The sequence below is a fragment of the Megascapheus bottae genome, chromosome 24, assembly GCF_031878675.1.
Source record: "Megascapheus bottae isolate mThoBot1 chromosome 24, mThoBot2.hap1, whole genome shotgun sequence".
NCBI classification, from domain to species: Eukaryota; Metazoa; Chordata; class Mammalia; order Rodentia; family Geomyidae; genus Megascapheus; species Megascapheus bottae.
In genome coordinates, this window is record NC_143532.1 from 22,305,360 (window position 1) to 22,333,100 (window position 27,741).

The 27,741-nt window shown below is 35.8% G+C and overlaps 1 protein-coding gene across 1 annotated transcript in view; it reads left to right on the plus strand.

The window, feature by feature from the left end:
• Positions 1 to 27,741, plus strand: part of Rpgrip1l (RPGRIP1 like) — a 92,502-nt gene that overhangs the window by 27,349 nt on the left and 37,412 nt on the right. Inside the window, exons 9-16 of the mRNA XM_090357634.1 lie at positions 908 to 981; positions 6,677 to 6,816; positions 13,331 to 13,437; positions 13,650 to 13,700; positions 14,415 to 14,594; positions 15,257 to 15,374; positions 21,255 to 21,707; positions 24,702 to 24,853. Coding sequence (XP_090213760.1) covers positions 908 to 981; positions 6,677 to 6,816; positions 13,331 to 13,437; positions 13,650 to 13,700; positions 14,415 to 14,594; positions 15,257 to 15,374; positions 21,255 to 21,707; positions 24,702 to 24,853 — 1,275 coding nt within the window. The remainder of the gene's footprint in view (positions 1 to 907; positions 982 to 6,676; positions 6,817 to 13,330; positions 13,438 to 13,649; positions 13,701 to 14,414; positions 14,595 to 15,256; positions 15,375 to 21,254; positions 21,708 to 24,701; positions 24,854 to 27,741) is intronic.

The following is a 27,741-nucleotide window of genomic DNA, read 5'->3' on the forward strand; positions in this document are numbered from 1 at the left end:
TTTTTGTTACTACTCATATCTCCCAAAGTAGCCCAGTTTTTTCCTGCCATATTAAAAGTTATTCCTAGGAGAATCAAAGTAAAATTAAGATGTTTGCATTCTACACTACTCAGTAGAGAAGCTTTTATTGTTTCTCATTAGTATTCAAAGAGATTTTGAGAATGGAGATGAATTTTAAGGGTTACACTTATTTACAGGGAAAAGTGCGATGAGAAAATGTACTTATGTATAAAACCTTAAATGCTAGAGTATAAAAATCTGTATTTGACTCATAACGATATACAATATAAAAATCTATATTTTAGTCATAAAGATGTAATTATGACTCCAAATTTGAGAATATTGTTCACTGGGATAAAACATTATATATAGCTTTATTTATGTGCTATTTGAAAATTTCAGGTAACATGAGAACTTGTACTTTCAAATTTAGTAGTAATTGACACAATTGGTTTGAACCATGAAGTTCAAGAAAAGTTAATCCCTTTATTTTTATGAGTTAGTTGAAAACTAATTCAAAATGCATATAATGATGGAATTCATCATGGTGGAAAGTAAAAAATATTATGTTTCCCAGGATTTAACAGCATGCTCTTAACACATTCTTTATTGAGTCCTGGCTCATGTACCATAAAGCTGTACATACGTTTCTACTAAATTAAAACAGGAATATTAATTTCATGTTTATTTAACAACTTGGGAAAAATCAATGCTGAATTAAACGCAGACAATGTAAGTGGTCTAGTTAGCAGCTGCAGTTTGGAAGTAAAGATTGAAACATGTTACCTTCTCTTGGTCCTCTTATGTACTGTTCTATGATAATTATCTAACTTATAATTTTATCTTCACAGTTTAGAATGCAAACTGTTAACTCTATGGAAACTCTGTTATTTTATTTTCATTTTAGCTGCAGGATAGAATTAATGATTTAGAAAAGGAACGGGAACTTTTAAAGGAAAACTATGATAAACTTTATAACAGGTAAATCATGATTCCATGTGTTCTTTCATTTTTCTTATTTGAACTCCTATCAAAGCATTTGTTGTTAGAATATCTAATATTGATTGAAAAATTAGGACTAGAGTATATATGTATTTTACAAATGAAAACTAATCTTTAAGGCAATTGCAATCAGCTTTTTAACATGACCAGTAGATTATTACTGCTCAGAAAACCATCCTGTTTTGTCACCAGTAACCACCAATCCTTTATTGAACACAAACTATGGGCTAGTAGACACTGCTAGATAGTCTGCATTCACTTTAGTAAAATCCTCATAACACATCGGAATGTGGACATTGTAAACATTCAGGTTGCAGACAAGATAAAACAGAATGAAATAACTTAAGGAAATTTCTTACTCTTGAAGGCCTGAAGTAATAGTTGAATGCCTTTTGCTCTCTTAACTGTGTTCCCAAGAATTACCCAAGAATTATTATGTTGGAAAAAAAAAACAACAACAAAGATGTTCTCTCTGTTCCTTATAGAGAAACACATTTGGCCAAGATAAATGTTAAAGGGATACTTAATTTCTAAAATATGGTAACTATGAAGCTGATGCATTAATTCCTACTGGTAAAGTTCGAAACAAAAATTTTCCTCTACAATTAAATGTTATTAAGTAATATAGTTGGCCTAGATGTAAGAGTGCTTGCCTAGCATGCATAAAGGCCTGGGTTTAATTCCTTGGTAACACATACATAGAAAAAAGCCGGAAGTGGTGCTGAGACTCAGAGCTCTAGCCTTAAGAAAACCCAAGGACAGTGGTCAGGCCCTGAGCTCAAGCCCAGGACTGGCAAAAAAAGAAAGCCCAAGGACAGTGCTCAGGCCCTGAGTTCAAGCCTCAGGACTGGCAAAAAAAAAAAAGTTTTCAGTGTATGTACTAGTAAAGGGCAAATACACATTTATATAAGAAACACAACGAGTATTATACATATATATATGTATATCTTATATACGTATCCAATACTCATCACTTCTATCAATTATATACTGAAACAAAAAAATACCATATATGCTGCAAATACATTTGACTTTTTAACTGTATATTTTATTTTTACATTTTTTAATTATTCCACCTAAAGAAGTGTAAGCATAGCTTTTACTTTGAATTAGTCTACCTAAAGAAGTGTAAGCATAGCTTTTACTTTGAAACATTACCTAAGAATGTTAAATTTATTATTCCATTTATATCATTTATAATTTATATCATTTATAATTAATCATTCCAGTTATTTGTATCATTTAAACTGTGTAAGTGTTAATTTTTACTTTGTACAGTGGTTCAGTATAAAAAGAGTTACCACTAGAAGGATACCTAGGGCCTTCCAATAAGGTGAACTAGCCAAAAATCTTTATGTCTGATTGGCCTTGGATCTCTTTCTAGATCATTTTGCTTTGAGGTTTATTCTGGTCCCTTGCTTATCAACTGTAATTAATTTTACTTAAATATTTTGCCTAGGGTTTTATATTTCCATCAAAAGAATATATAGATTTTTAATTATATCTACCAATTAGTTATTGTATGTTTATGTACAGATTACACAGCACCCTGTTAAATGGCAGAAAAGATTACTCTCTGGTGCTTTATAAATGAGGGATAGACTCCAGCGGGAAAAATCGGGAGTTGAATAGAGTCACAAACACTACTGAGATTCCAGTAGAAGATATAAACCCAATCCTTTTGCCTCTAAATATTGAATTTTTTCCCCAGTACCTCACCATGTCTTTTAATTGTGATGGAAAATTGTTCATGTGAAACACACATGAAATAAGAGGAATGTCATACATTCCGAAATAGATTTCTAGTTATCTTAAACATCTTGTAATTTCAAAGTGCCCTTTGCCCCTCCTACATTTTCTGCTTCTCCCCAATTTTGAGAATTTACTGAACATACTTTCTTGAAATAAAAAGCATCAGACTTAGCTGGGACTAATACATAAATGGAATTTTGACAAGACATATTTTTCTCATATTTACTTAATCACCATAAAACTTTATCTTTCCATATTAGAAGATGATCTAAGAGTGTAAATCTAGCTTTGAAGGCTTTTGCTTAATGTTGTATGCCTGAGCTACAATTTTTTTCTTTCACACAGAAAACAGACGTCAGTATGCTGTTTATACTTGAGTTTATATGAGATGCATGTATGTGCATGTGTATAACGAATAGCAAAACATTTAATGTTAAAAAGTGGTGTGTAAGCACAAAACAACAGTACATGTAATACTAAGTAGAACTAGTAAATACTAAGTAGAACTATTAAATTCACTAATTTGATTTTTTACAAATATATTTTTAGAAGCATGGTGGGAGAAACTATAAGCACCATATCTCTAAGATTATTTCACAACACTTTTGTTTCATTTCACTATTATTGAGCGCTACTAACAGCTAATGTTTGTCAAAAAGTACATGTACTCCTTGCTTGGGAGTCATTCTAGTGGTATGTTTTAAGAAGAGCATTTATTTGTTATTCAAAATTGGCTAGTTTTCAGAAGAAAAAATATGATTTGCAGATTACATTCTCGTCCTGCTTTCTCAAATGAAATTTTGAATGCGTTTATTACTTGAATATGACATACTAGAGAATCGTGTAGTAAGATAAAAATCCTCATGTTAATCTTTGGTATGAGCCTTTTCTAATATGCTAAAGCATTTTTGCCAAGAAATAAGAAGTTTAAGAAATTTTGAAAGTTCAGAATAAAATTTTTGCAGTTAAGGCTATTTGGTAAGTTTTACCATAATATGGTGTGTTTCATTTTTTAAGTTACTATAACTCTTAAGGGTATGAAACTAATAAATTTAACATACACATACAAATAACTTAGAAAACCTAAAAACATAGTTTTTAATCACACTTTTAAAAACCTCTTGCATATATCTGAACATGCACACATACACATCACCCTCCAATTCTAAGTTATTTTGAAGTGACTTTACCCTAAGAGTGACACTGATATGTTTTTTTAAAAAAAAAAAAGTCTAGTTTTTGAAGATTATAATAACCCTTTTTATAATTAAGTAGCTCAAGTTTTTATGTTGTGCTACTCATCAAATATTTGAAATTTAAGGGCACTACTGACCACCTGTGGACTTTTTGTGCTTTTTTTTTTATATAAATAGCACCTTTCTCCTGCAGTCTTCCTGACTATAGTACCTATGGATTTCTTTATGGATCATTTAGAGTTTGTTTCAGTGTCTTTGAACATGGTTAGGAAAGAAAGGAAAAAAAAAAAGGACCTGAGTGTGGAGAAGAAACTTTGACTTTTCATTTTGAGCTTATCGAGTCTTTGATCATGGGTGTGTGTGCATGTATAATATGCTGAGGCCCAGAGATGCCAGTTGACATGCCAGTGACCCCAGGCACCAACAGCACAGGCCATCCAGGAGACACCGTCATTTTACTACTCTTGTAACATCATGTGACAGCAAAATAGGTACAAAGACTATCGTTCTCCCTTAGTTGTCACTGTTAGCAGTATCTCACAACATTTTCATGAATAAAAGGTTCTTCAAGACTGTTCTCATATGCAGATTTAATCATGTATACAGCCCTTACAAAGAAAATGAAGCCAGATGTGGCTCACCATTTATAGTTACACAGATGGCTCCAAGCATAGACGAATACAGTAAATTCAAAAGGAATTCCTCATGAAACTCCAGTGGAATGTAATCCTAAATTTAGAGGAAGATAGCAGTGGACTAAATTCAGATTGACTTATGCTGATTTACACTAGTATTTTGTGGGTTTGGAAAAACCAGGCTGCTAAATTGTTCTTAATTTGAGCACATACAGCTTCTGATGTTTCTGCCAGATTAGCTGTTGGTGATCTTTTTTCTGGTACTAATGCTATTGGAACACTACTGTTTCTCATTTTGGGCATCTGATATAATGTATAGTTGTGCCTGTTTCATCATGCTAATTTTTTTCAGGTAGTGTATGTTTTTGATAATACACAACATACATACATACTCATACATATATACATACATATAATCATATTCATATATGTGTATATACATTTGGTAGATATAATTTAGCCAGACATAAATTATGTTTGTTCTTTGTATTTAAATAAGCTTGTAAAAGATTTATTTAGTAATTAAAGTATATATATATATATTATTTGGATTGCAATTAAGGTAATTGTATGTTTGATAAAATTAGCTTAAAATATTGGTATATCAAATCCATGCTATTTTTAAAGCTCCATATATGAAATGAGAGCATTGATAGAAAAAAAGATGTTATATTTAAAGGAACTTCTAGAATTCCGTTTATTTTCAATGTCATATTATTGTAAATGCAATAAAAATGTTCAAAATGTGAAATGCATGCACAGAGTTGCTCTTTTAAAAGCTATTCCAGAGTATCTGTTTTGGAATTAAACCTCAAGACTAGTTGAGAGCAACATTAAAGGCAATTTTCAATAATATGTCTCTTTTCCATTTACTTCATCAGTAGAACACCAGATTCAGTAAATTTTCATCTCATTTACTGTGTTTAATATCGAAGGGTCAAAGCTGCTGATGATCATTCAGTCATATCAAGCTTTACAGATAATGGTTTTCTGCCAAAATGCATCAAGATCAATGTTCCAAAACCTGGCTATCACCTGGGGAGCTTTGTGAAAGTCTGAGTTCTTAGGCATAGGTCCTTCATTTCTGAATTTCCCTGAGTGGAATGCTGCTAGCTGGGATAGCACCATATGTAGACCAGCATCCAGGAACCATGAGTAAATGAATGGGTATCTTAAACCTTCTGAGTACTATTCAGTTTTGTTTTTGTTTTGCCACTCCTGAGGCTTGAACTCAGGACCTGGACACTGGTCCTTGAGCTTTCTCAAGGCTAGAGCTCTACCACTTGAGCCACAGCACCACTTCCAGGTTATTCTGTATATTTGATACCAGGGAATCAAGCCCAGGGCTGCGTGCATGTTAGACAAGCATTCTAACCAGTAGGCTATGCTCCTGGCCTCCCATTCATTTATTTTTTTTAATCTTGTTTTTCCTTCAGGTATTTTAATCATAAATAAAACTGCTATACTTTTACTGAGGATTAGTAGCTGTCTTCATACTTTTTATCAAACACAGGGTACCAGTTTCATGCCAGTCATGTTAAAATTGTTTGTTCTTTGTCTATTGTTTTGGGTTTTTTTCAGACAGAACCACATTATCATGACTATTTAATTCATATCAGAATTGCTGCCATATGGTTCAATATGCTTTGTTATCACAAATTCTAAAAATTTCACCAAATTCATGATCAGGGAGAAAGGCCATTTTCTCAATATTAAGAGAGCTTGTTAATGGGAGAGAATGATTTTGCCTGATGTCAGTTGCTGAGGTTTTGAATTGTGGATTCCTCTGGAGTGTGTACAGTATCTGAATTCCTTTACTAGTCCCACAAAAGCTGCAGGCTGCCAAGTTTTCTGACTGTAGAGCTCTAAATTAAGGCCAGTTCCTTTGCTCATCCCTCAGACTCTTTCATGTTCCCTAACCGCAGCCTGAGAAAGGCGCCTTGGTTTCAACAGCAGCACACCCGCATATGTTTACTTAATTCCTAAGACATGATGACAGTGGTCTCTGTGCCACTAAAAGCTTTGCTCATTATTATTTTCGGTCGAAGCTGATTTCCAGGCTTTCCTTGAATGTCACGTGTGTTTTTTCAGTGCCTTCAATGCTGCACAGGAAGAGCAATGGAAATTAAAGGAACAGCAGCTAAAAGTACAGATTGCTCAGCTTGAGACTGCCCTAAAATCTGACTTAACCGACAAAACCGAAGTCCTTGACAGATTAAAGACTGAAAGAGGTACTCATTTTGGGCTTGTTGAGTCAGTCAGTACTTATTGCTGCCTACTGTTTGCTAGCTACCTTGCCGAATACTGGGATAAAGCCTGTAATCCCAACTATCTGCTTGCATGAATTTATTGGTAGTTCAAAATTTCTTGTTCTCAGAGTAACATCTTTCCCAAATGAATCACTTTTTCTCCAAGTTACTTTTAGTCAAGATTATCTAATTTGTTTAATTTTCCTCCCTTCTGAGCCCTTTTTTTTTTCCAGCAGTCAACAAATAATCATTGCTATATCTCTAGAATTTAGAACAGTGCCAGGCACATACTAGTGCTCAAAGAGTGAGACAAATAAGGAGAAACTGACAATAATTAAGGATATAATTTGCCCGGTGGTGGCAACACAGGTATAAACCAAAGCAGTATCAGAGTGGCAGTATCAGATGACAAACTGGCCAAAGTAGATACGTGCTGTTTCTCATAAGTGAAAAGATCTCTGATAGTGAGATGATCTAATTCTGTTTTGTAACAATGTAAGTATCGGGCAACTTTGCCTAAATGTCCCTTCTAAAATAATCATCGGTAAACTTCATATTGTAAGTCATAGATGTCACTCTTTTTGTCTCATAGAACTATAGTAATTTTAAAGAAGTCCAAGCTAATGTATTATAATACATATATGTGTACTTCAAATAAATGCACAGAGGGAGAAAATGAATTATTTCATTCAAGAGTTGTTTCAGTTTTTCATCAGCTAGATAAACCAAATAATAGAATAATGACATTATTCCTTTTGATAATTTGCAATTCACTTAAATGAGACTGTCCAAAGATTTAATATAACCAACTGCATACCTGTTATCCCAACACTTGGGAGGCCAGGAGTCCCAGCACTCAGGAGGCTGAGGTAGTAAAATCAAAAATTCAGTGCCAACCTGGGAATAATTGAAAGGCCAATCCATAATATTGGGGTCAGACTTTTTCTTTTTCATTAAGGCTTTATTGTAATGAAATAATAATCAGTATGTACCCACCAAGCGAAATTTGACAACTGAATATTTGACATTTTTTCCTAGAAGATAGTGAACTAAATGACACTTTCTCACCAGGTGGATGTTTAAAACTTTCAATATGATTTCAATGTGCAATACTAAATACCTAGCAGAGTGCTTTGTCTCAGTAATTGCTCAATAAATTCTTGATTTCTGAAGGAAATAATGTTCTGTATGCCCTCTCTCTTTTCTGAAATCAAAGAGAGCTCATTCCTAAGAGAAAAAGAAATGAAATAAACCTCTAATTCTACCCTCAGCAATAATTACAAAGCTGTTGACTCCTATACACCTACACATCTGATTGGCCTATGGAAAAAAAATTTTGTGAAGTGTTCTCTTCAGTCTGCTTATTATTATTCTGAGAACTCTTATTAAGTATTATAATTGCTAAGGTATTTAAATTTGCCTAGTCTATCCTCATCTTTTTTTTTAATCTAGTCTATCGTTATCTCTTAGGAGTTTTTCCAAATGATGAAATGATTCATTTATACTGCAAGGTGGGAGGGAAGTCTGATAAAACCTTCTTAAAATAAAAATACTCGATTTCACAAGCCTCAAGATATACATTGGTAATATGTTACTATGTTGTGGAATCATTCTATTGTTTTTTACTGTGGTTTTTTTGGAGGTTGAAACTCAAGGCCTTGCACTTATTAGACAGAATTCTACCATTTGATTCATACACATCCAGTCCCTCATTGCTTTTTTTGCATTAGTTCTTTAGATAGGGTTTTGCATTTTTGCTCAGACTGATCTCCATCCCTCATCATACTATGCCTCCAGTGTAGCTGACATTGCAAAAGTTTGTCAGCACACTTAGCTGTAACATTGTTCCTTGAGTACAACTTTAAATGTGTCATCATCTATGTGCCAGAGATGCTTTAACAATCTTCCACTGGTGAATATTTAAGTAACCTCATTGTTTAAATGTCAGAAAGTGCATCTTTCCACACAAATTTTTATATTACCCAATTCTTTTCAAAAGAACAGTTAGAACTATTACTTTCCACTTATTTTTCTTTGAATAGTTCAAATATGCCATCTATGGATTTAGTTTTTATTTCTTTGCAAAGGCATTACAATAAGTCATTAAAAATAACACAGCATTTAGCCGTTTTTTCCAGGAAATAATAAATTAAAAATTGAAATTATTTAAAGCAATCTTTCAATATTGATTAAGTTCCCATTTACAGTTTTCAGTTGTTTAATTCTCCTCACACTTTTCTCTTTTCACGTGTCAAGTGTTCTTTGCCAGGAGATGTTTCCCTAGCTTTTTGTAGTCATTCATCTAACTGGCAAATTATTTTTAGAGAATACTCACCTCTTTATTCAAGGTACAAATTAGTTTCAGATTGTGTGAATATGTTGGGGAGAATATGTAAATGCAGTCCACATTTGGTTAATGCTTAAATTAACTGCATGTGTTTAAGGGCTTGCGTTTGAAAGTCCCTTTCTATCTTTAGCTGAAATGCATAATTCAGCATAATACACATGGTTATATTGATCACAGCTGAAGATATTAGCACAAAGGGGCTCTGAAAATTGTTTAGCAGAATTGTTCGCTGCACTCTTATTAATGGTGTGCTGGAAGAACAGAAGTTTGAAAGAGTGAAATGTTATCTCATTTGAATAAAATGCTGTTTAGTTTAGCCTGTTTCTTGAAAAATACCCTCCTTACCTATGATTTGACATCTAGTACAGAGTGCTTTGATTTTTCATATTATAATTCAGCAAGTCTATTTCCTCTTTTTTAAAACCAAAGAGTTATATATCTTCAATGAACAGTTTGAGAAAGGAAGAGTAGAGTGTGTAACTATCCATAATTCAGTAGAGAGTTCACTGGTCCTCTGTGATACTGATGTCTTCTCCTACTAACATACTCTCCCACTTATCATGACCTAGCTTTTAAGAAAGAAAAAAAAAACAGGGCTGGGAGTTTGGCCTAGTGGTAGAGTGCTTGCCTAGCATGCATTAAGACCTGGGTTCAATTCCTTGGTAACACATACATAGAAAAAAGCCAGAAATAGTGCTGAGGCTCAAGTGGTAGAGCTCTAACATTGAGAAAGTCCAAGAACAGTGCTCAGGCCCTGAGGTCAAGTCCAGGACTGGCAAAAAAAAAAAAAAAACAAAAAAAAAAAAAAAAACAAAAAAAAAAAAACAATGAATAAGGACATAGTTGTTGAAACAAAAATGGGCAGAAGGTGGAAACATTTTCGTAACTTTATTCCTGTTGTATTTGCATATCATTCTTAGGAACTGCTCTGAAAAACTGAAAGTATAGGAAACCTGGAGCATGGAAAAATCAGAGTGGTTTCCCAGGAGTTTGGCCTAGTGGTAGAGTGCTTGCCTAGCATACATGAAGACCCAGGTTCAATTCCTCGGTACCACATACATAAAAAAGCTGGAAGTGGTGCTGTGGCTCAAGTGGTAGAGCTGGAGAAAGTCCAAGGACAATGCGCAGGCCCTGAGCTAAAAGCCCAGGACTGGTTTTTGTTTGTTTTTTTTTTTTAAAAAAAAAAAAAAAGGAAAGAAAAAATCAGAATGCATTCTGTGCCATGACCTCTTGCTTTAGCCCTCTTCTGGAACCCTAATAAATGTTGGAAATGTAACAACTAGATAGAAGATTAGGCAATAGCAAAAAAATTAAACACCACAAATACGTAAAAGTAAATACTGAGGACAGCAGAGTTTTGTTCTTTTAACCCAATCCATATGAAGAATCCCACAGCCCTATTCCTCTCACTGGTTAAAGTATTTTTCGTCATAGAAATATTCATTTTAATGCTAATTTTAAAAGTATCTGACCTTTACCATCAGAATTTCCAGGTATTTTTCACATTTGGGTTTGTTTTGGTTTGGGTCAATACTAAAGCTTGTACTCAGCGCTTTACACTTGATACAGTGGCACTCTAGCACTTGAAATTTGCCTCCAGCCCTCTTACATTGCTGGTTATTTTGGAAATGCAGTTCGAGCTTTTCTGTCCCAACAGACTTCAAACTACAATCTTCCTGATCTCAGCCTCCTAGTATGTGTACGCATGCACTGCCAGAGTCCTGCCAGAAATTCTTTACTAAATATGTTTTTATACCCTAAGATATTGATAGAAGATTCAAAGGCTAAGATAAATTTTTATATTTAAGCAGGACATGGTGGTCCACAACTATCATCTCAGGTATTCAGAAGAAACAGAAGCAGGTGAAAAGACAAAATGTGAAGGCAGCATAGGCTGTAATAGCAGAATTTACCTTCTCTACTCCCTGCAAAAGGGACTTGAGGGTGTGGCTCAAGTAGTAGAGCACCTGCACAACTAGCTTGTATAGAGGTGTCCAGTTTCTTTCTAAAAAGGGTAGGGATTTAGATTTTTATATTTAATTGTCTCTATTTTTGTATATTAAAGTTGTAAGTTTTTTGTTACTTTTAGATTGCCAGGAAATATGTGACAGTAAAGACATCCACATTTAGTTTGTTTCTTCTTAAGGCTATGCTTTAATACTGTTACTTATATGTTGTATTTATAGCTTGGGAACATAAAGCCTTACAAAAGTCAGAAACACATTTTTGTATAAATTCAGTCAATGCAAATGCATTCATGGAAAGAATTCTTGGCAAATTGACTTTAAGAAAAGGAAAGAAAAATGCACAACTAAATTGAGGACCTGCAATAAACAGGATTGTTGAGAATGTAAAGAGGCCAAGAGTTTGGCCTAGTGGTAGAGTGTTTGCCTAGCATGCACAAAGATCTGGATTTTGATTCCTCAGTACCACATAGAAAAAGCTGGAAGTATGCCTTGGCATTTACCCAAATGTCCAGAAACAAGGACATACTAAAGCCACTAGCACAACAATGTTCATTACAGCACTATTTACCATAGCAAAGATATGGAACCAACCCCTCAGTAGATGATTGGATCAAGATGATGTGGTACTTATACACAATGGAATTCTATGCTGCCAACAGAAAGAATGACATTGCCCCATTTGTAAGGAAATGGAAAGACTTGGAAAAAAAATCACATTAAGTGAAGTAAGCCAGACCCAAAGGAACATAGGCTCAGTGGGTTCCCTCATTTGTAATAATTAGTACACACATAGGACTCTAGTAGCCGAGGATTACAATAGCTCAAAACCTAAGTACATAAGGTCATAGAGGATGATACTCAATGAAAGGATCTCTAGGATATGGTAACAAGAGCTTTACCTTGTGTGATTGTTCTTAATGTACTATTTTATTTCTCTTCTCTTTTTTTGCCCTTTGGTTAATCTCATATTTTTACTGACTTTGGTACCAGTATATTATATATACATTTATTTGTTTATTTGAAATAGGAAAGGGAGGGGGGAAACACGATGATTGGGAGAGGGGATGGGGAGAAGGAAATGGGGACAAAAACATGAGAAGGGGTATCAATCTGTAAGAAGTAATGCATCTACTACCTGGCAAATGTAACTGTAACCCCTCTAAACATTACCCCAACAATAAAATAAAAATTAAGTTAAAATAAAAAGAAAAAGCCAGAAGTGGTGCAGTGGCTCAAGTGGTAGGGCTCTAGCCTTGAGAAAGTCCAAGAACAATGCTCAAGCCCTGAGTCCAAGCTCCAGGACTGGCAAAAAAAAAAATATTAAGACTCTCTGAATGACATTGTTTTACGCTTGTCCACTGTGATGGTCAGTTATTCTTTGTGGACTGTTCAGAAAAATACACTTCAGATTATGTGACTGAAAATGCAGATTTGTTAGCCAGCTTTCATGCTTAAAAAAATTTAAGTTAAACAATAAAATAATTTCCAAAAAAATAACTTAAATATATTGAATGAAGAAAGTAAATTTGCCATTTTTGTAGCTCTGTTTTATACTCATGCTTGGAAACCACAGTGAATGAGTATCTAGACACAAATAACCATATCCATTCTGTAAAGATAGCTCTGAACTCATATTTTGCTAATCACTAACATGAATTCAGTGAACACATATTATTGGTACTACCTTACCCTTGTTGAGAATCTGTTTCTCCTATTGGAAAAGATTTTTTTTTAATACTGCAAATTGTGAGCTCTAACTTTATCATTTATTGCTGGGTTTTATGCTTTATGCTAAATTGGAAAATGAAAATACAAAGAGGTCAAAAATATAGTTTGCACGCCTTTCAGGATTGTTAATAACTAAGTGAAAATCATAGATTCAGAAACATTATTGAGCATTTTAAACAGAATGTAGCTTTGAAGTGTTAGAGACTATAGCTTCCTTATATTAATGCTATGAATTCAAGTCTTAGGTTTCCAATAAGCAAGTGTATCATATGGTAGGCACATGGCACCGTTCATTTGCTCTCCGTTCCCCTGCTGCCTTCGTTGAGGTATTCACTTAGTTTCTCTGGGACCTGAACAGTACTAGATCAGACTTGATATGTAAAATTCACCTATAGTTTGTTCTTAGAACTAATACTCACTTGTCTTTCTAATTTTACTGACTGTATTTTTTAAGACCAAAATGAGAAACTTGTTCAAGAGAATAGAAACCTACAGTTACAGTACCTGGAACAAAAGCAACAATTTGATGAACTTAAAAACCGCATGAAGTTTTTTAACCAGGTAAACTATTTCCTTATTTTAAAATTTTATGTATTTTATCTATGCATAGATACGGATACAAGCATAAGTATTTTCAAAACAAGAGTTTAAGCATATTACTTACTAACTTTACCAAGCAGCTTTTGTTTTTGTGCTTGTTCTGATTACCTGCAAAGCCTCTTCCTGTACTTTCATAAATATCTCATTATGATCTTTTGTTTAATCTGTTTCAGGAAAGTGATATTAATGCTGATGAATTAAGTGAAGCCCTCCTGTTTATAAAGGTACCTTTTTGAACTTGACCAGGAATCACATGTCTACATGTGTTTGAATATAATAATGACTTTTATCTGTAACCTTTATCTTTGGAGGTTGAATTATTTGTGCATCTTCTGAAACTTAGTAGAGCTGATATGTGTAAAATATGCACTAAGACATAAGACTGTTCAGGTGATATTTTACTACAACGTATTCATATTTTATAATGACATCAAAATTACATTTAGACCTCAAAAACTTGTTACTTAAAGCACTTTCTTTAGTTTTATATTGGGCCAAGTAAAAGTAAAATGCTTATTACAGCTAACCTTTTAGGTTTACACTTTTCTTCCCTAAGAGACCTTGGTTTGAACCCTGTTATCTTAAGTAAAACATGGAATTATAAATATAACCAGAAGATGTTTTCTAGCTCTGGGCTATTCTGTTATCAACAATACAAGAAAACATACTTCCTTGCTTTTCAAATCCCTTTGTACAGTTTATTAAATAAGGAAATACAAATTTCTGTGATTCTTTGTTATCATGAAGCAAACTTTTTTGATATGTTTGTAATTGTTTCAGATCTCTATCAAAATATATGTATGATTACTTTATTTCTGGCAGAAAATAGTATATTAATTCAAAATATATGCTCTATTTCCTGCTATATCTATTTTAATTCACAGGATCACATTTTAATATTTCTTATTTTAGTAATAAAACATGTTTTTCTGTTTTAGGCTCAGAAAGAACAAAAAAATGGAGACCTTTCCTTTCTAGAGAAAGTAGATAGCAAAATAAATAAAGATCTAGAACGCTCCATGAGAGAGTTGCAGGCAACTCATGCAGAAACTGTGCAAGAACTTGAAAAGACAAGAAACATGCTAATTATGCAACACAAAATCAATAAAGATTATCAGGTAATAGAATACACTAAATTGAGAAAAAAGGTTTCTTTTTAAAGAAGTGCTATGTATTACTCTCTGCAATAACCTTATTAAAAGTTATCAACTGTTCTATGTCTCTGGAATTTAGATTTGTAACTAAATACTTAGAATAATTAGCTTACAGATATCTTGAGAGATTAGAATAGCGTACAAATATTGTGGGGGAGTGCGTAGTAACCGTGTTAGATGAATCCATTATCCTGAGGTCGTGCTACAGCCACCTCACATTAGCATTTAACAGATTAGAAACTCATCTCCATAAAAGAATTCCAGAGTTTTGTTTATTTCACTTTTGATTTGTGAACATTGCCAAACAGTTTTCTGAATGATAAACTATTTGAGGTCAAGAAACAATGGTATATAGCTGGCATTCCATATTAAAAAAAAAAAGTTTGTGGCTAAGAGTTTGGCCTAGTGGTAGAGTGCTTGCCTAGCATGCACAAAGACCTTGGTTCAATTCCTCAGTACTACATACAGAGAAAAGGCTGGAAGTGATACTGTGGCTCAAGTGATAGAGCTCTAGACTTGAGAAAGCACCAGAACTGGGAAAAAAAAAGTTTACATCATAGGAACTCTAAAAAGTGAAAGTGAAACTAACCTTAAGTATTGAAACTGATTATCTGATTTTTTTTTAGATGGAAGTTGAGACAGTGACCCTTAAGATGGAAAATTTGCAGCAAGATTATGAACTTAAAATGGAACAATATGTTCATCTTCTTGATATCAGAGCTGCACGTATCCAAAAATTAGAAGGTACTGCGTACACCATTTTGCATCACAGTAACTAGAAATTTTATGAAAGCTGAAAGTGTCATCCTAACCTTTACTCACAATCCCTGCTGGCTTTATCTTACCTAGTTTGTAGCTGTTACACTTAAATCACCAGAAAGGCTGTTTCATCTCATTTGTTTCTGCTCAAGAATTTTAAATAGAATTTTTGAAAAGATTTTTTTTGAAATCATTGTTGTGATTTCAAAGTACCTCATAATGTACTGTAGACTCAAATTTAGTTCTGTAACTATACTTCTAAACAAATTATACACTTCAGCCTAATAAGTCTGCTTGCTCTTCAGAGTCTGTTGCCTAGTTTACCTACTGTTCTTTTTCTGCTGTTTGTTCTCCCTGAACTTCCTTTCTACCTTGATCTCAAGATAATGCCCTTCCCTGCTTCATAATATACTCAAGTGCCTATCCATTCCAGGAAGCTGGCTCTGATTACTTGTAACTTCCATACTCGTACCTGAAATACTCTTGCCAATCATCTGAGGCAGCTGGTTGGAGTGACTCTTCCTATCATCTCAGTACCCAGGAGATTGAGGCAAGGTGATCGCAAGTGTAAACTACTTGGGTCTACATTATGAGTCTGAGGCCAATTTACATACCATAATCCTGCCTGAAAAGGAAAGACAGCAAAAGAAAATCAGCTGAATAACTAGTTTAAAAAACAATTTTCAGGGCCAACAGCGTGGCTTAGTGGGAGAGTGCTTGCCTAGCATTCACGAAGGTGGGTTCAATTCCTCAGAAGCACATCCACCAAAAAAAAAAAAAAAGCAGGAAGTGGTGCTGGGGCTCAAGTGGTAAGTTCAGAGACAGTGCCCAGGCCCTGAATTTAGCCCCAGGACTGGTAGGGGGAAAAAAAAAAACAAACAATCAGGGCCTCAGCCCAGAAATTTTGGAGCCCATGATCTTGTTTATTTAGAGTTAACTGGAAGCTCCCAAGTCCTGTTATGAAATCAGAATTGTATGTTTTAGAAGAATGCTAATATCCCTCAGCTGCTAGGTTTTTTCCTTTCACAGAAACCACAGTGTCAATTCTACACTAATAAATATTGGATACTGGCCTGTCAACTGCCTACAATACTTTCAGTTACCTGTGCCAGTAATAACTTCACCCTCAAAAATGATTGAGGATCCCAAATACCTGGTGCTTATGACTGACTTACTGATATTTATAATACTACAAATTGAATTAGAAACTTTTAAAACTAGTTCTTTGTTAGAATAATAAACCTGTCACACATTAACACAAATTATGATATTTTTTAAAGTGATAATTTGTAAATATACAAGTGTATATATACATACACACATGAGAATAATGACATTTTGATTTTTAACTTTTTAAAGTTTGTAACATAGTTACAAATTGTTTTAGGGTCTGATCCAATAGAAAGCAGTTGGATTATTATATACATCTGCTTTAGTATTTAATCTGTTGTAATCTTGCACATCACAGAGCCTCTAAGAAACTGCATTATACATTTGGAATATAATAAAAATGAAAAAGGCAAATAATCTAGTATCATTAAGGTAGTTAGATCCCTAAAACCATTTTAGAGAACATTAGAAGTTTCCAGAGCACTCTGAGAATCTCTCCTCAATGAAGAAATACTAAATAAGTATCTTTATCTGACTGAACAGGGATCTCCAAAGAGCAGTATGTACCTTTTATTCTAAATAATACTAAAAAATTTGCCTAATGAGATTTTCTTGGTTCAAAGGGAGGTCAAAACATGAAAATTTCTCATTCTTCAAGCCTTAGCAAGCCTCTACCAGTATGATTTGTCTGTCCCCTAGCTTCATTACTTTATTCCATAAACACAATCACCTCCCTAATGAATCCTAAGAAGAGTGCTAGCTAGTAAGAATACAAACAGGAAAAAAAGAAAACCCCTTAGGTACAACCCTCAATGAACTAGTAGGATGTGGACAAGTAAACAGTAAACAGATGGCTGTACTTTGGCTTTACATTCTTTATAGCAAAGGGTATTGTCTTCACCCATACTATAAGAGAAGATCAGACTGGGTAATTTATAAATAACAGTGTGTTTTGTTCTGGGTGCTGGAGATTAAACCTAAAGTCTAGTGCATGCTATGGATGCTAAATATATACTGTACCACAGAGCTGCATCCCTAGTCCCAGAAATTTATCTCTTAAGTTCAGAAGGTTGAGAAGTCCAAGATGAGTGGCCTATATCTAGCAAGGGCTTCTGCTGTGCCACCCTTGGCAAAAACAGAAGGGCAAAAGAGTGTGCACAAGGAAAAAAGAAACACACATTTATAATAAACCTGCTCTTGTGATAAGGACATTCATGAGGGCAGAACCTCCATGACTCTTAGAAGTCTCAGGTCTTTCTGAACACAGTTAAATTTGGGATTTAGTTTCCAGCACATGAACTTTGAGAGACACATTCTAACAATGATAACTCAAAGCTTATTTCTACCTCAGGGTTGGAAAGGGAACTATACAGAAGGAATAAAAGACAGAATTAACCATGAAAATGAGTAGCATTCTAGACAGTTAAGTGAGGTATAGGTAAAACTGCTCTAAGCTTCTGAGCGTGTTGGCTCATGCATGTAATCTCAATACCAGGGAAATGTAGGCCCCAAGGATTCTGAGTCTGAGGCCAGCCTGAGATGTATAGTGAGATTCTGTCTCAAAACAAAGAAAAATATGTAGTAAAGGTTAAAGTAGTCTGGTACATTTGAGAAACTATACCATAGATCCAGCTCATTTGAATTGAGGATTAGTAACGGGAAAAGAACCTGGAAATAAGACTGGAAAGAATAGTCATAAAGCCCTTGTTTAGTAGTACCCTCATAAGTTGAACCTTATTAACCTGGAAAATCACCAAGGAATTTGATTTTTAAGTGGGTATGGCCCACTCAGTCTCAGTAGCAAAATGTAATACTTAGAGGAAAGTGGTTTGAGTTGCAAGATAGTCTAGGTAATAAACTGAATGTATAAAAAGTGCATCAGAGATGGACAAGGATAAATCTGAAAACGTTTTAGGAAATAGTATGGAATAGTAGTAAACTTATAGACGTGGGGCACTAAAGAAACAAGAATATAGGCTCACTGGCTTCTAGCTTGAACAACTAGATGAATGTGAACACCATCACTTCAGGTTTGAAATGCAGAAACAGCTATAAAACAATATGACATCTTCTAGTTTTGATACGTTGAGTTGCATGGTGTCTTTCATAGCTAGTAAAAACAAAATACTAGAAACGTGAGTCTGCAATTGAGGAATGAAATCTGAATCCAATATAGAAATACAGGCTGGGCATAGTGGCTCACAGATTTAATCCCATCTATTTAAGGGGTAAATATTAGGATTACAGTTTGAGACCAGCCTAGATAATAAGTAATCAGGATTCTCATCCAAACAAATAAGTTGGCCATAGAGGTACATCTGTAATCCCAGCTACACAGGAAGCATAGGCAGAAGGATTATGGTTTAGTAAAACCAGATTCTTTCCCCCACCCTTCCCCGCCGCAAAAAGACCCTATATAGCTGAAAAAATAAAGCCGAAAGGGTGGCAGGAGCTTAAGTAGTAGAAAATGTGCCTGCCAAACATGAAGCCCTGAACTCAAACCCTAGAACCACCAAAAAGAGAAGCTTTAATAAAAGCTTTGATCATACTGATACTAGCAAAAAGCATAAATGTGGATGAGATCACCCTTAAGTGTATCTGGACAAAAAAGAGAGGAGTTAGGGGCCGGGAGTTTGGCCTAGTAGTAAAGTGCTTGCCTAGCATGCACAAAGACCCTGTTTCAATTCCTTGGTACCACATACATAGAAAAAAACTGGAAGTGGTGCTGTGGCTCAAGTGGTAGAGCTCTAACCTTGAGAAAAATTCAAGGACAGTGCTCAAGCCCTGAGTTCAAGCCCCACAACTGGCCCAAAAAAAGAGAGGAGTTAAAAATAGAACCCCAGCAAGCTAACAAAGAAGCCCCTCTAAAGAATGAGATGGAACATGAATATGGAAGTGACCAGAAAGCCAGGATAGGTAGGAATCAGCCTCAACTGAAGCAGAGGGGGGGGAAAAAAAATCACAGAATGCAGTGCCTTAACCTTAATTGATTCTAGTTGTTAATAGGTTGTTGATGACCTTTCCTGGAGTAGGTTCATGGAAAAGGCAGTGCATCTATTACATGAATAATTATAAACACTTTTGAAAGTATTTTTTCTAGAAGTTTTAATTTTCAAGGAGAAAAATGTGCATAGAAATAGATCCATCATTTTTTACTTTGTAATTTTGAGGCTCAAATTAAAGGGCTTGAGCTTGATGGGTAGGCACCCAACCAGCTGGAGGTGTGGCTCAGCAGTAATGTTTAACATAGCATCTTGCTATTATATGCCCAGATGGACCTGGTCCAGTTAGTTCAGGCTTCCTGTTATTGCCAGGATTACAGGTGCACACCATCATGTCCAGCTTCCTTCTATGTAGGTGGAGTCTCAGCTTTTTCTGTCTGGGTGGCCTAGCACTATACTGCTCCCAATCTCAGCCTTCCCTTTAGCTTAGGATAACAGTTGCATATCATTGCATCCATCTATGGGTAGAAAAGAGGTCTCTTGAAAAGAGGTCTTTTTCTGGACTGTCCTCTAGGCAATCTTCTCTTTTGTATGTTTATGTACATGTACACATGCAAACATAAACACACATACACATGCATGTGCACACACAGATGTATGCTGGTCCTGGGGCTTGTACTTAGGGCCTGGACACTGTTCCTGACCTCTTCAACTCAAAGCTAGTGCTCTACCACTTGAGCCATAGTGCCAGTTCTGGTTTCCTGGTGGTTAGAGATAGGAGGCTGAGATCTGAGAATCACAATTCAAGGCCAGCCTAGGCATGAAAGTCCACGAGAGGTGCCCAGAGTGTGGTCTAGTGGTAGAGTGCTTGTCTAGCATACATGAAGCCCTGGATTCGATTCCTCGGTACCACATATATAGAAAAAGCCAGACATGGTGTTGTGGCTCAAGTGGTAGAGCGCTAGCCTTGAGTAAAAGTGCTTAAGGACAGTGCCCAGGCTCTAAGTCCAAGCAGAAAGAAAAGACTGGCAGAAAGAAAAAGAAGACCGGGCAGGAAGGGGGAGGGGGAGGGGAAAGAAGGAAAGAAAGGAGAGAAGGAAGAAAGGAAAGGGAAGGCGGGAGGGAAGAAAAGGAGGGAGGAAAGGAGGGAGGAAAGGAGGAAGGAAGAAGGGAGGGAGGGAGGGAGGGAGGAAGGAAGGAAGGAAGGAAGGAAGGAAGGAAGGAAGGAAGGAAAGAAGGAAGGAAGGAAGAAAGAAAGGAAAGAAAAGAAAATCCATGAGACTCTTAATAGCTAGGATTATAGACGTAAGCCATCAGCACCCAGCTCCTGAGCCTTTTTTGTTCAAATCTAGTACTGTTCTATTTTGAGCCACAACACCAGTTCCAGTTTTCTGGAACTGTGGGGAGTGAGCCAGTGGAAGGAGAAACTGCTGACTATGAAAGAACATGATGAGTAAAGCAGACAGGAACAGGGGATCCGTGACCTCCAGCTGTTGAGAAACTTGCTCTTTTCCTTTTCCCTGGTTTAGGCTGTGTCATAAAGTTGAATTGTCAATTGTTATTGTTTTAGTTATAAACTGACAAATTACAGTTGTATGTATTTTGAAATAGTTGTTTTTGTTGCTTAGTAAGTAATGGCTAAGCCAGTCATGAATTTCCCTCTAATGAAGTATGTACAGAAAAATAATCTGAGTCTGAAACTAGAGCTATTCCTTATAAACAGTGGGATTTGCTGCCACTCCTGAGGCCACTCTGCACCTTGTATGTTAGTACATGAAAATCCCTAAACTATATATATGCTTTCTTTTTGCAGCCCAATTAAAGGATATTGCCTATGGTACCAAGCAGTACAAATTCAAACCAGAAATCATGCCAGATGACTCTGTCGATGAATTTGATGAAACCATCCACCTAGAACGGGGTGAAAATCTATTTGAAATCCATATCAACAAAGTAACCTTTTCTCCTGAAGTTTTTCAAGCATCTGGAGATAAAGAGCCCGTCACTTTCTGTACCTATGCTTTCTATGATTTTGAACTACAGACAACCCCTGTAGTACAAGGCCTTTACCCAGAATATAACTTCACTTCTCAATATCTTGTCCATGTTAATGACTTATTTTTGCAATATATTCAGAAAAATACTATCACTCTTGAAGTTCACCAAGCTTATAGCACAGATTATGAAACAATCGCAGCATGTCAATTGAGATTCCATGATATTTTAGAAAAGAGCGGTAGGATATTTTGTACAGCAACTTTGATTGGTAAGTACAGATTATAAGATTTGGATGTTTGGATCAACAATGTGTTATGTTAATTGTTAATTAATTAACAATGTTAATATTAACAGTATAATATGTTAACTGCTGTTCTACACATGTTCTCTTTACACTAAAGGTGCATTTTGCCTAGGGACAGTGTTCCTATCTTCACTGTCATTGATAGTGTCAGTATCAGTGAAAATGGTGATTAAACTTATAACTTGTTTTATCTTACTGATATTGTTGTTTAATAATATATTAATTGTATTCAAATTTTTTTGTTGGTGGTGGTGATGGTTATATGGCTTTGACTTGGGGCCTGGGCACGGTTTCTGAGCCTCTTTTGAGCTCAAGGCTAGCATTCTTATCACTTGAACCTCAATGCCACTTCTAGTTTTTTCTTAAATAGTTAATTGGAGATAAGTCTCATGGGACTTTGCCCACACTGACTTCAAACCATGATCCTCAGATCTCATCCTCCTGAGTAGCCAAGATTACAGCAAGGCCAGTCCCTGGAGCAAAGAAGAAATTAAGCCAATAGAAAGGGACCAGATCATTTATAGAGCCTTATAGTTAGAGTGGGAAGTTTGAAATTATTTAAGAGTTATATGAAAATCACCTTGAATGCTATGAGAAGATTAATCTTAGGAAGCAAGAGAGGAATATAGGACCATTCTCACTTTATTGTATTGATTGCAGGACGTGGTGATGGCTTAGATTCAGATGGTATATACCAAAAAATACCCTAACTCTTCAAGATTTGCTGATAAGTTGAATGTAGGTCAATGGGGTAAATAGGGAAGGTAAGAATTTCTGGCATAGATCACAAGGAAAATGGCGGCGATGATATTTTCTGAGATCATGAAGATAGGGGAATGAATAATCCAAAGAGGAAAGTGAACGATTCAGTTTACACAAGATTTACCTGCCTATTAGACCTCAAAGCAGAGATGTCAGATAGCAGTTGGATAAACTAGTGTGAAGGTCAGGGGAAGAAATACAAAAGTGGACAGTTCTAGTATATAGAACAGGTTTTGAAGTCTTTGTCCTAAATAATATCACAGAGATTGTAAGAGAGGGGGGGGGGGAAGAAAGAGAAAAGTGGCCAAGGACTGAGCCTTGGGAAACTCTAAATTTTAGTAATCAGGAAGAGCAAGAATGAATGAAGGAAATAGAGTCACCAACAGTGTATGTGGAGGGATAAAAGGATATAGGCTACTACTGAAGTCAAGTAGGAAGCCTTTTCAAGCAGAAGGAGGGATTTCATGTCTTGGATTTCAGTTTACTGGTTGATGACTTGTATAGGTAATATATACATGGCTCTAAAAGTACAAAGTATGGATGCCTTTTCCTGTCCTATCTTGTAGCCACTCCCTATACCTTCACATTAAATAACACCTTCACATTAAATAAAAAATTTATCCAAAGATATTTTATGCATATCTAAGCAAGTGTGTGTGTACTAATAATCTTCTAGGATATTTAAAAATGACAAATACTATATGCTGCAGATAGGGATTCATTACCAAGAAGGAAATTGTAGAAATAGGAGCAATATTCTTAATGTTAAGAAGTTTATTTTGTACTTGACAAATATTGAGAAGCTATTATATACAAGTCCCTCTAGTAGGAATATATTGAAGAGAACTACGAGCCTTGACCTCACAAAACTTTCACTGTGATAGAGTTCACTCTTGGAAGCAGTTGAGTGCTCAATGCTCTGATGCAGCCATACAAATCCATAAAATGTAGGGCTCCCATAAATATAAGTCTCCCATAAGCTACAAAAGAAAATCTTCACAAAGGTAATCACTGAATCAAAAATCAGGTTATAGGATCCTGGGAGTTTGGTCTAGTGGTAGAATGTTTGCCTAGCATGCATGAAGGGGCCTAGGTTCCATTCCTCAGTACCACATACATAGAAAAAACTGGAAGTGGTGCTGTGACTCAAATGGTAGAGCTCTAGCCTTGAGGAAAGCCCAAGGACAGTGCTTAGGCCCTGAGTTCAATCCCCAGGATAGGCTAAAAAAAATTTTATATATATGTGTGTGTGTGTATATACTTTGCCATGCCTGGTGGCTCACCCTGATAATTCTAGCTACTCAGCAGGCTGAGAACTGAGGATCAAGGTTCAAAGCCAGCCAGGGCACAAAAAGACCTGAGACACTTACCTCCAATTAATCTCTAGAAAATGGGAAGTGGGGCTTGGCTCAAGGGGTAGGACGGTAGCCTTGAGCAGAAGAGCTCAGTGACAACGCCCAGGCACATAGGTAAGGTGGTAGCCTTGAGCTAAGAGTTGAGGGACAGCCAAGTTCAAGCTCCATGACCCACCAAAAAAAAAGAAAAAGGAAGTAGGATGTACAGGACAAATACCATACCATCCATAGTGAATATGGAATAACTTTATCACAGCCATGTTGTTCTCCCTACATTTGTAGTAAAATGAAAGTTGAAATGAAAAAATATCATTTTAATTTTGAAGTCACATACTGAACTAGATTGAGAGTAATTTGTTTTTTATAAAAACACTACAGTATTCAGAAGAATCTGAAATATCTGATTCAGGGTTTTGATTTTTCTTTATATTTCAGAAATACAAAAATAGTATAAATCATTATCTCAAATATAAATCATACTATCTCAATAATACTTGGACACAATCTTTTAATATTATTGTTATTTAATTGCACAACAATTTACAGTTCCATGAATCAGATTATGAATAGAATGCTTCTTGATCAATGTCATCCCTTCCTTCATACTCAATTTTCCCCCTCTTATCCCTATCCTCAAAACAGTCTTTTCATAATATTTGAACATACTTAAACTCAAACTCAATTTTATTACTGTTATAAATGTGCAACTTGTTATTTTAGTCAAAATAAAATTTATACTTTTAAAAAAATTTACACTTTTAAATACCACTGATGGATTTTCTAGCTTGTATGGTTTCTTTCATGATGCTCTTTTAACAGTAGATCATGTGTTGATTCATAGGAAGTAAAGGAGACATCCCAAATTTTGGCACAGTGGAATACTGGTTCAGATTAAGAGTACCCATGGATCAGGCAATTCGACTTTATCAAGAACGGGCAAAGGCTTTGGGATATATAACATCAAATTTTAAGGCACCAGAGAAAATAAAATCAGTAAGCTTCTTTAAGATCCTTTTATTACATGAAACATTTATATTATAGTATTTTCTTTGTATGTCATGCTTTAAAACAGAAACTTTCTTTTACAGTTATTAAGTGTCCTAGTGTCCTTTGTTCTTTTTTTTTTTTTTGCCAGTCCTGGGGCTTGAACTCAGGGCCTGGGCACTGTCCTTGGGCATTTTAAAGGGTAGAGCTTTACCACTTGAGCCACAGCACCATTTCTGACTTTTTTTTTCTATGTATGTGGTACCAAGGAATCGAACCCAGGTCTTCGTGCATGCTAGGCAAGCACTTTACCCCTAGGCTAAACTCCCAGCCCGGACACTGCCCCTTAGTTTTTTCACTCCAAGCTGGTATTCTACTGCTTGAACTACAGCTCTGCATCTCAGATTTTTAAGTGGTTACTTGAAGGTAAGAATCTCACTGATTTTTTCCTGTCCAGCCTTCATTGAACTGGGATCCTCAGATCTCAGCCTCCTGAGTAAGATTTACAGGTGTGAGCTACCAGCACCTGGTTTAACCCTTTTATTTCCCTTTTTTTTATTTATTTATATTTTTTTTTGCCAGTCCTGGGCTTGAGCTCAGGGCCTGAGCGCTGTCCTTGGACTTTCTCAAGGCTAGAGCTCTACCACTTGAGCCTCAGCACCACTTCCGGCTTTTTTTTTCTATGTATGTGGTACCGAGGAATCGAACCCGGGTCTTCATGCATGCTAGGCAAGCACTTTAACCACTAGGCCAAACTCCCGGCCCAAACCCTTTTATTTCTAAATAATCATAGACTCTAAATAACCATAGACTCTCAGGAAGTAGCAAAACAATACAGAGGTCCCATGTATGCTTCAGTGTCTACTAATTGTACCTGACAATACCAAAAATAGCAAATGAAGCTAGCTGTAAGACTCATGCTCCAAGCTACTCAGGAGGCTTATGAGGATCATAAAATCAAGACCAGCAGCTTAGCAAGACTTCATTGCAATGTAGAATTCTTCCACTGAACTACATCCTCAGTTCACTTATGTGGCATATAGAAGAATCTAGACTCAATCTCCAGCACTAGGGAGAAATTTTAGGAAATTGATGTTAGTACATATTTTATTCAAATTGTATCAGTCTTTGTATGTATTTGAGTGGGGAGGGCCTAGCTGTCCTATGCAGTTTCATGTGTACGGATTTGTACAGCTGCCGCCACAATCAATCACATTTGAAAACATGTACCCATAGTACTGTTATCATACATCACATTTCATTAACAATTTTTTGTTAAAATACCAATTATGACTGGACTGCCACTTACTGTACTTTTTCACACTTCCCCCATATTAAGTTTCTGAAATGAAAAGTAAAATACAAAATGAATATTCACTTGCCAATCACTGGGAGTTTAGCATTTCTCAAACCTTGTACCCTGGAGTCCTATGACCATATTTCCAAATGAATTTTGTGATCCATTGATTGCAGAGGGCGTGCAGTGGAGCTTTAGATTCTTGACTTTGTATGTAATGTACATCTCACCTTGAAGCATGATATGCCTTCATGTCGCCTTACCAAGGGATAAAATGTACTAGAAAAAGCTGGAATATCTTGTTCAAGTCATTATTATCTTACCTTTTTTGTATTAAAACTATCCTCACCTCCAATCCATGGGGCCTGGCTCCCAATGACAAAGTTTGCGTTAGATGATCCCATTTTCTCCTGTGCCCCACACAATTATAACTAATGTTTCTGGAATTCACCTTTGATCTCAACTGGGCAAATTAGAATCTACCTTCCAAGATTTTTTTTGAAAAGGCACTTTATGCCTAGAACATGTATAATAGAAGCTGTTGAGAACCATCTTCTACCATGCTAGTCAACAAAGGGTGAAAAATGGGCATGAATAAAGGAAATGAGTCAGTCAGTAATCAGAGAAAGGGGGAGACCAAACAATAAATTACACTGTTCCCGCTGCCTTTCTAAGGCATTTCTGCTGTAGAGGTCTATAAAATACCCTTTTAACATTACATGAAAATTCTATATTTTTTGCTAGATGGATTGGTTTTTATTAACTTTTATTTGAAGAAATATTTCTAAAGCTCTTTAACTTTACCCAGAATCCTCCTGATTTCTACTTCCTGAGTATACTTCCTGAGTAAAGACCAGCCTAGCCATGAAGTTAGTGAGATTCTATCTCAGTTGATAGGTAGGCATAACAGCATCTGCCTGTCATCCCAGCTACATGGAAAACCTACTGCATAGTAATGATTGTGGGTCCAAGATGGCACAGGCAAAAATGTAAGACCTAATCCCAAAGATAACTAAAGCAAACGAGATAGAGGTGTAGCTCCCTGGTAGAGGAGCTATGTAAGATAAGTAAACCTTATCAAGATTAGTGTAACCATGATTCCCAAATTCAAGATAGAATGGCACCTGCTTCCTAGAGATCGTACTTATGAGGATTATTCTTGACAATACCATTTTGGGTAAACTTATAGAAATGAGGATGTGAAATAGGAGACCAGATTCTTTGGTTTTGTAGGGCAAAAGTTTTCCAACTACCTGGTTGCACAGCTTAAGTGAGGACTAGACCTGAGAAAATGTTGTTGGGAATCCCTATTTGGGTTTCCAACTCCACACCCTCAGATCCCTCCACAAAAGGAGACAGGCTGTAGTTCCATTTCTCCTCCAATAAACTTCCATTGGAGTCAAAGGTCCTTATTTTTCAGCCAGGATTCCTAAGTAGAAAAGGTTTCCTTTGAGGTAGAGACTGCTCCAACAGTAAAAAGGCACTATCATTTTCTTTGTCCCATGTTACACCAGCTCTGGATGGTTAGTCATTTAGTGCCAGTGTTTTCTCAAGTATCTGTATACTAGTCACCTTATTAATAATTGCAAAAGGGATCAGG